The 9,336-nt window shown below is 43.0% G+C and overlaps 1 protein-coding gene across 1 annotated transcript; it reads right to left on the reverse strand.

Moving 5' to 3' along the window:
* Positions 1–2,866: 2,866 nt before the first annotated feature.
* Positions 2,867–7,333, reverse strand: LOC306918035 (putative ATP-dependent DNA helicase RecS; the record flags this gene model as incomplete). Its single annotated transcript, XM_079530931.1, has 4 exons — positions 6,688–7,333; positions 5,849–5,928; positions 4,844–5,349; positions 2,867–2,881 (listed from the first exon to the last, which is right to left on the reverse strand). The coding sequence occupies exons 1-4, from the start codon at positions 7,212–7,214 to the stop codon at positions 2,867–2,869; spliced, it is 1,128 nt and encodes a 375-aa protein (XP_079387057.1). The 5' UTR covers positions 7,215–7,333.
* Positions 7,334–9,336: the final 2,003 nt, after the last annotated feature.

Genomic DNA, 9,336 nt, shown 5'->3' on the forward strand with positions numbered 1-9,336 from the left:
GGCCGATCATTTTGTTGAGATTTTACGGCCACGGCAAGGTTTGTTGTTGGAATCAGATCATCATCCATCATCTCTAGAACCTGCTCTTCTCTCTGCAGGAAAAGCAAGAGCCTGTCAAAGTAATTATCAGGTGTGACGCCGTTGTACTGATCTTGCTGGAAAAATAGCCACTTCTCTCTGATGTTCACAGGCAGTTTTCCCTCTATGGAATTGACAGTCATCGGATTGTTGATGGCGTGCTCCAACTGAAGATCTCGTAGGTCACTCAGTGCTCTTTGTATCAGTTGGATCAAGTTTATAGTTAGCCTTGGTTGGTGGCCCCTGATGGCTGGCACTGCATCCAGGTCCTTCATTATCAGACGGGCCGTCAGCGTTTTGTTGCCATAACGGTTGTCTAGGAGCCGGAAGATATCAAGTGTCCCTCTGCAGTGGTCCAGTCCAAGGTCTCTTCTCAGTTTTCCATCCACACTGTTCAGCAGGTAGAACTTCCTGCAGTCATCTGAACCGGACGGATCGCCTTGATCAAGAACATTCTGCCATTCTTCGCGCCAGCGCCAGTAATCTCTCCTGTCGCCGCAGAATCTTGGTGGTTCAACAGCAGCAAGTTTTATCTTAGGCCTCGTGACCTGGGATCCCCCAGAACTTCCTTGCATCATGGTTTGGCCTCCAGAGGGCGCTGCGTGGCTGTATGCTTGCGGTGTGCTGCCAGGATAACCCCACTGGCTTTGTGCTCCGCTGGTGGGTGGTTTCACATCGGGTCCAGACTGGTACTGTGATGAGAGCGTTTGGCCTTGACTGGCTCCGCCCATCACCCTCTGTGAAGACGTTGCAGCTTGAACATGCATGGACGAGCCTCCTCCTGCTGTCATATATGTCACAGCTGGAGTTGTAGGGTACAGCTTGCCACTGTTGCCTTCCGGATGCCCTTCTTCTTCACCTCTTTTAGACCATCCTCGGAGATCTTGTCTAGGTGGGAAACTGAGGACCGTCGCTTGACTCACTCCGGATGAATCTGACCCCTCATCGATCTCCATTCTCTCCCACTGGCTAAACATATTTTCTTTTGCTTGCTTTAAACGGGCATACACCTCTTGGCTTTTTATAGCATGCTCTGTGGGGATCTTATCTTTCCATTTAGCCACCTGTTCCCCCAATTCATATAGTTTACCTTCCAAATCATCTCGGTTACTACGCCTGACCTCTGCGGTCGCAGGGGTGGCGCAGAGAGCTTTGATGAGGTCTATATTTTCCTTGGCACTGCCTTCTACAGACTCGGTCCATGGTTTTGCGTGATACTCCCACACTGCTTTTCTTGCCTTTATCTCCACATCTCTACATCTCTGGGTACAGATGGTTAGCTTGCCATGAATCTCCTCTATGGCAGTGGCATTAGCGTCAGCGTCTACCTCAGTGAGAGCGTCGATATAGTCAGTCGTAGCATCGGATAATTTTGCATAGTCTTTTCGCAATGTTTGCCATCCGTTAGTTAAATCATCCTCTGAGGTATGCTCGCTATTAACGCTTGTTTCCAGTTTGGTAGCATTCCTGGAGAAACACGATTGTGCTGTGGCTCTACTCTTTTTAAGCGTTTCTAGTTCAACTTGCGCCATGTTTGTTGTTTTACGCTATTATGATTTAATAGGTGGACAACGGATAGCAATGTCGAAATAGGCCTATTTAGAAGTCTTGATGCACAGTATAAACAATCAGTAGCTGCTTCCTGGATTTAGATGCCTGTATTGTGAAACAATGTCTGATGAACACTCTAGCTGTGCAAAAGTCACTATGTAATATCCAATGTCAGCTTTAATGACCCTTTTGTACTGGTGATGGCAGTGGATTATAGGAGCAAAGTCAATTCAAAGACAGTTTGGTTCTTGAAATGAATGCAGCAGGTCTACAAGCTCACTCCGGTGAGGTCACTTCAAAGTCAGTTGGTGGCTAGCAGCTCACTGCTAGGCTATCTCCCTGCTAAGCTATCAGTAGCTAAAAGCTAGTTGTTCAGGCTTGAATATATAGCAGATCTACTAGCTCAACGCTAAGCTATTCTAGGTGCTGCTACCAGTCAGCTGCTAGCAGTTTACAACTCTCTTGCCCCAGAGTAGCTAAGTCAACATGGCAAGAGGCAGTCATAAACCCCCTGCTGTGAGCCCTGGTCAGCCAGTTGGAGGGGGGTGAGGGGCAGAAGCAGTTCCTTCTCTCCCTCCAAATTCACTCAAAATGGACTTTATTTTGTCCAATATGAGATTAAAACAGCTTGTTCACTTCCCTTTATGTAGAGCATACAAGCTTGTCAACGAGGTTCAGCGTGGATCCAGGATCTGGGGTGTCCGGGCCTGTCAGGGCAGGAGGGCCGTCTGGAGAGTCCTTCGTCCTTCAGCTGTCCTCTGTGCTGTCTTTCCTACTTTAAGTCGCTTTAATAGCGCTAAGAAGGTTTTAATTACTGTTCCGGAATCTAATATTTTCACCTTTATTGCTGCTTAATTAATTGATTTGTTCAATCGTGCACAATTGAGGTATTTATCAGACCTAAGGCCCTGGAACGGCCTATAACGACTAAATGGTTACTACTAAGCAAAGTACTCGGACATATACTGTTTAATGCTAAAGCTTGAAACTGTTACTCCAGTGTTTAAATAATCCAAACCGGTGTCTTTTACATTATTTATTGGTCATTTCTTTACACATATAATTAACGCACACGTTGGTAGGACTATGATTACAAATGGATGGATTCAGTTTGCCTGTAGGCCTAAACTCTAGTTTATGAGAATAGCAAGACTCAAGCAAGACAGTAATAGTTGGTTAGACTGTGTCAGTCAGACTTTTGTCAGACTTATTCAGACTTTTGTCAGTCAGACTTTTGTCAGGTAATTAAAACCTGTATGGATGACAAAGAAACAGAGCAAATAGCACATTATGTTTACAGCTATTTAACTGATATTGTACTAATAAGCAATGATATAATGTTAATACAGAAATAGATCTAGTCTCATACCTTTAGTCCATTTAGAAGTTAGATCGTGTGTCTACACGGCTCAATCTTTGGTTGCAAAGGCCTAAGCCTTGGTCAGTTAACTAAGACTCCTGCCTCCGTTGGTGGTTTTACAGAAAGAGGCAGAAAATAGCTTTTCCCTTGCCATATAACCTCCTGAGAGGCGGACCTACCCAGGGGGTCGGTTTCAGGCTGGCTAATTTGGTAACTCATGGCTTCATAGGGTGCCATGGCTAATCTGATGCATGCAACTTATAGCAAAAGGCATCAAATGGTATGAATAACTCCACAAATATTTAACTGTCCAGAAGAGAGAAGCACTTCATGGATGGCTGATGTTTGATGTCAATCTCACCTAGCTCTCCCGGATTTAATCCACACCATGCAATAAGGGAACGCCATCTTAAAATAGTTATATATTTAGATCAATGAGCAAGGAAATTGATAAGAAGCTCCTGGATTCTGTTTGTCTAGCACAGTGGTTTAAAAAAAATAATATCCAGGTCCATTATTTGGCATTTGAGATTTAGCCCATTCTGGGTGTTTTAAGCATTATGTTATACTGTAGCTGTTCAAGTAGATCTACAAGCTCATAGCGCTGCACCGAGTGCCGCGCTACAAGCTTGTAGATCTACTATTTTTTGAAAAATCCTGAAAATGTGGTGCAAATGTTTTTAACTCAAATCTTTGCTTCCGGGGGGTCCCTGGAACAACATATTTTCAGATGGGGGTCGGCAGCCAATGACATATATTTTTGGGGGTCCTCGACATGAAAATGTTTGAGAACCACTGACATAGAAACATGGGTTTTTCAGAAAACTGCCTTAGATTTAGAAGACATTTGTAGAATTGTCCTTAGGAGACAATTCTAGGAGAGATAAACGTTTACCAAAATGATTATTCTACATTCTCTAATATAGTGTATACTGTAAATGAAGTAATGCAGACTATAATAGAACTCTAGGGAGTGTAAAATGAAACCAAATTGACCCGTCAATCGGTAGACTTAAAAAGCAAGGCTTTTGCACACCTACAACCGACAAGAAATAGAGTATCCAACAATGAAAACTTTATTAAGTTGCATTCAGAAAAGTACATAAGTATTGACTCAAAACAAAACAAATGTACATGCTCAGGCCAACTTCAAATGTCATCATTTGAGCTGGAATTGGAATCCTCATTGGAATCACAGTATGTGTCTTCATCTGACTCATCAAAATACCCACGGTAATAAATATCTGGCGGACAAATGCTAGCACCCTCTGTGGGGTTGGCAGGCGGCATATCTTCAATGTCATGAAAAACATCATTGATAACTTGTAATATGTGCCGTGCATGTTCGTGGCTGTAGACAGGAAGGTGGTTATCTATGTAATCTATGTCGAAGATGTGTGCACACTTTTCCAAAACGGCAACAATCAATTGATCACTAAATCCTGTACAAGCAGCCTGGCTAGTAAAGAGGTATGGGAGGTCTGCAACCAAATCGTTTTTGTACTTCTCCAACTGTGCCTTGATTAATGTTTTGTGATTACGTGTAACCACCCTTGACTGCAAAGGTACACAAATATTTTTCTGCTGCTCATAAATGGGTAGAGGCTCCACACAAACACCTGATCCATCACATGAACATGACTTATGGCAAAATGTACAGCACAGATGACCTGGCTCAAGACTTTCTGTAATCTCTTCAAATTTACTATACAAAGCTTTTCTCAAGCAACTGGTTCTGCCTTCTGTAAACAAATCTCGTACTGCCTTATCCACATGAAATGACCTTGTGTTGTATAAAACTGCGTGTGATTGCACTCCGTTTCTCCCAGCTCTGCCAGCCTGTTGGACTATCACTTCTGTGTCGTTTGGTGGACCAAACATCACCACATGAGAGATATTGGGAAAGTTGAGGCCCATCCCGAGCGCAGTTGTGGCAGCAACAACTCTGCAATTCCCCTGTCCATTCAGTGAACTAATTACAAAGTTCTTGTTGTCTTTGTCAGTCCCTTTATGGTACATGCCAATCAATTCATTGTCCCACTTTTTCTCTGGGTCCCTGTCTAACCAGAAATCTTCACCTAGTTCTGCTTTCAGATAGTGGTACACCTCTGCTGTCTTGTCACGTGACCGGCAGTAGATAATGATCTGTGCCATCGCTGTTCCCTTGGCTCGAACATCATCCACTATCCAGTCAAGACATTGTACTTTTTCGTGGCGTGGTGCTGAGGCTAGTGCTAGTCGGATGTTGGTTCTGTTGGGGCTCACAATCACCCGTGTTGCATTCTCCATTGCTAGAAGTCTGGTGACTCTGTCTCTGGACTCCATGTCTGCTGATGCGGTCAGAGCCAACACTGGGGTGCCTGAAGAAGACATAAGAATAAGAATATAATACATGATGTCACAAATAAACAGTGCTATTTATTGCAGAATAGTGCAATGGTAAATTACAAGACATCAAAATAATTAGCCTGGTAAAACAGAATGTGAGTTCACGTGACCGGCTGGTTTATCAAACTATGGGATGAGACATCAGACCAAACCAACAGAACAGGTTTATTCATTATGTACCGCACTACAGTTAACCCATTTAGACCTGAGGCCGCATCTGTGTCGCCTTATAGCTTTTAACCATTATTTAAAACTGTAGCTGTTGAAAAATAGCAGATCTACAAGCTATTTTTCAACTCAAATATTTGCTTCTGGGGGCTCCCTGGAACAACATATTTTCAGATGGGGGTCGGTGGCCTTGACGTTAAATAGTTTGAGCACCACTGATATAGAAAACTGTCATGATTTTGTATGACATTTTGTAGAATCTGGTCTCAGATTTAAATGGGTTAAAGGGTTCATTTTACTCACCTTGTTTCACAATGGATCGGAGTACACTAAGCTTTGAAAAGCTATCTCTGAAGGCAGGTTTCCCCTTTGCACCCAGTCCCCTGATGAAGACAATAAAGCAGACAATGTTGATGATTACCACATTGAAGCCAGTAGCCTAATGTTCCACTTGTGTTCACAGATAACATGTTGTTGATTGATTGAAAATGTTAACAGTTTGTAGAATGGGTACAGTTCAACTACAGTACAAGTAAGAGAATAAATCCATTAAAAGCACTAAGACTAGTTTTCATCAGGGTCACCCGGTTTCTATTCATCAGAACATTTAAAGACAAATAAACACTTCTATGCAACTTCTATACAACAAAAAAAGAAATCATCATATACACATGAAAAATAGGGGGCCTACGTCCTAGCCCTGGTAGTCTACTACAGTGATTTTTAACCAGTGTTCCGGGGACCACCAGTGATCTTTGAGCGGGTTACAGGTGGTCCCCAGTTAAATTATGGAAAGTTGGTTACCAAATGTACCCTTATTATAGATTATCTCAACTCTCTCTATTGTTAAACATCTGCATTACTTAATTTAAAAGAAGTCTACACAATTACAGAATGTAGAATGTTATTTTGATCAACGTTTGCCTGCTATCTCTCCTAATCATACAGCATGGAATTGTGGACATTTTATACAACAATAACAAAATATTGAGGCTAATTGTCTTCAAATAGTGGTCTGTGGCTCAAGTTCTGAATAAATAAGGTGCCTTGATATGAAAAGGGTTTAAAACCACTGCCCTACTAGTCTACAACACAAATAATCATAAGTTTAAACAGTAACAGGAGATTCTATATATATTTACCATTTATATGCGACGTGTACTTCATCGACCACTATTCCCATGATGTTTTCACGATACACAGGACTTTCCAGCATTTTCAGCCACTTATCATTCATCAGCCAAGCCTCTGGACTGCCAAATACTAATTGATAGGATCCCTGTTCTAGGTCTGTAACGTTGTGAACACCAAGCTGCATAGCAGTAACTCCTAGTTTTGTTGCTTCTTTTATCTGGTCCTCCATCAGCGCGACGAGTGGCGAAACAATGATGAAGATAGGATTGCTGTCTGGGAACATTTTCTTTGTCACCAACGGTGCTAGTTGATATACTAAGCTTTTTCCAAAACCTGTAGGAAGAACGCAGAGAATGTCCCGTGCACTGAGAAACTCCACAAGTGCATACTCTTGCTCTTGTTTAATTGCTGTTATTGAATCAATTTCTGCAATAACTTCCCCTATGGCTGTTTTTATTCCGTCGGTAACGTCACTGCTAGCTACTAGCTCCGCCATGTTTGTTGTGGTGAATGAGTCGAGCAGTACATACGTCATCAACTGCTCAAATCGTTCCTGATTGGCCAACGTGCGCTGTCAATCACAGAGCCCTGAGCTCGGTCGCGGATTGGCTCGTACCAAAGCTGATACAATGCTAAAGACTTTGTATTACCATTTTGCCAGACTCAACCCTCCTGGCAGAATGAAATGTTGTCCAGTAGGGGGAGTGGGTTTACCCAGGCTAAGTTTTTGCATCATCAAGCACCACGCATTATTTGAATGTCACACGCAGGCCTATTTTAGACAATAATAAAAATAAACATTAAGAGTTCAAGACACAGACACATAAACACATTATAAAATAATATTTGAAAACACAAAAAAAGGAAGAGTAGAAAAACTCAGCGGAAAGGTTTTTACGGCTCTATTTAGAACACAGTGAAAAGATTCGATCTACAATTACTCATTTGTAGCACATGGTGCCTGATCAATGGAGCAATCAAAGCAATGATGACTCCCACTTTTTGTACCTGTAGGCCTACCTGTATATTGGAGCATGGCTACCGCTGAACACTTCAAATGGACTTCAAATACAGTACTTTTCTAACAGACGGAATGTAATTGACCTTTATACCAATACAATAATATATATATATATAAAAAAAAAGGTTAATATGTGTACTGCATGTCACATTAAAAGCGTAATTTTATTTACCCGGGCAGCGCTGCACTTTTAGACTGACATGTTTGTGCCAGCATGTGCCATGTTTGATCGTCTCTGGTCTTGATTGTTTAAACATGACGTCATGGGCCGCTATGCTCGTTTTTTTTTGGGTATCGGTTATCAAGCTCCATCCCTACTTTTACGGGCCCGACGTTTTCGGGCCGGGCCTCGGGCTCCATGAAATATTTTTTTATATATATATATATATATATATATAGGATTTGTTTATAATAATACAAATAATAATTCTGTTGATCTATTATGAAGATGGTGATGCCTGGCGTTTCACTTTTACTCTGTGTAGAGTTCTCAAATTCTGCCCAAACCCGACCCGGCGTTTTAGGGCCGGGTTGCCAGGGTCGGGCCTAAAATCTATGCTAATTAGTCACGCCGGGCCTCGGCCCTGATCAGTTAGGGCCAGGCCCGTTGAGACCTCTAGCGCCAGAGCCTTGGGAGGGCTTGATCCATCACTGATGCTGCTGTGACAGTGTTGACGCTCAGGTTTCTGATAGCAACGATGTGTTTTAATTTCAAGTTAAATCATGGAGGTAGAAGGTGTCTGGCCAACTACACAGCGACCGACTGCTTCCCAATTCTCTCCAGTAATGGTCCATTTGTAGCTGATTGCTGTTCTTGTCCTTGTCACATACAGCTGTGTTTGTTTGTTTTTTTGTGTCGGAGGAGCTGTGACTCGAGTGATTTGTCTGTAGCGAAGTGGCGCGTGATTTGGAAACGGGATGACTGACGTTTATATGCTATATGATCAATTAGCAGCGGTGTAATCGAACCCAATACAAAGAGGGTTGGGATTTCATTATTTTAAAATCACGTCATGTACAGAACCCCCACACCCACCACCACCACGCACCCACACACGCACGCACGCATGCACAAGACCGGTAATACATCATAATTCATGAATTCCACATATCATTCTCTACCTTGACCCCGACCGTCGTTCGTGGGAAGATTTCCACATGAGGTTCTGTCACGTCTAGGCGGTGTCACGCCAGTAATAATAACAACATGTGTACGGTTCACGGTGATCTCATCCGGGTTGCAGAAACACGCAGCGCAAACAAGAGCCGCAGACGTACGCATGCGGCATGCATGGAGACACGCAGCAAAGGTCGTCGGTTCGGGACTCGAACCCGATTGCCAGCCTAGGTGCCTGGACCGCTCGGCCGGCCCGGGCCAAAGCTGTCTATTCTGATATGAATCTAAGGTTAGTTATATTCGATACTTTGTATCCTTACTATATCCTGATGGGCTTTTGGGTGGTGTGCATTTCTGTGGTGTGTTTCTGCTGCCTCTCGGTCCTCAGAGCTCTGAAACAGCCTGGACCAGGAGAAGGACAGAGGGACAGTGTGGAGGGAAACGACCTGAAGAGAAGAGCTTTTAGAATCATTCTGATCAGCTTGGTGGTAATGTCAGTGACTACAATGAGCTATTTTC

The sequence above is a fragment of the Electrona antarctica genome (assembly GCF_951216825.1).
Source record: "Electrona antarctica genome assembly, contig: scaffold_75, whole genome shotgun sequence".
In the NCBI taxonomy this organism is placed as follows: domain Eukaryota; kingdom Metazoa; phylum Chordata; class Actinopteri; order Myctophiformes; family Myctophidae; genus Electrona; species Electrona antarctica.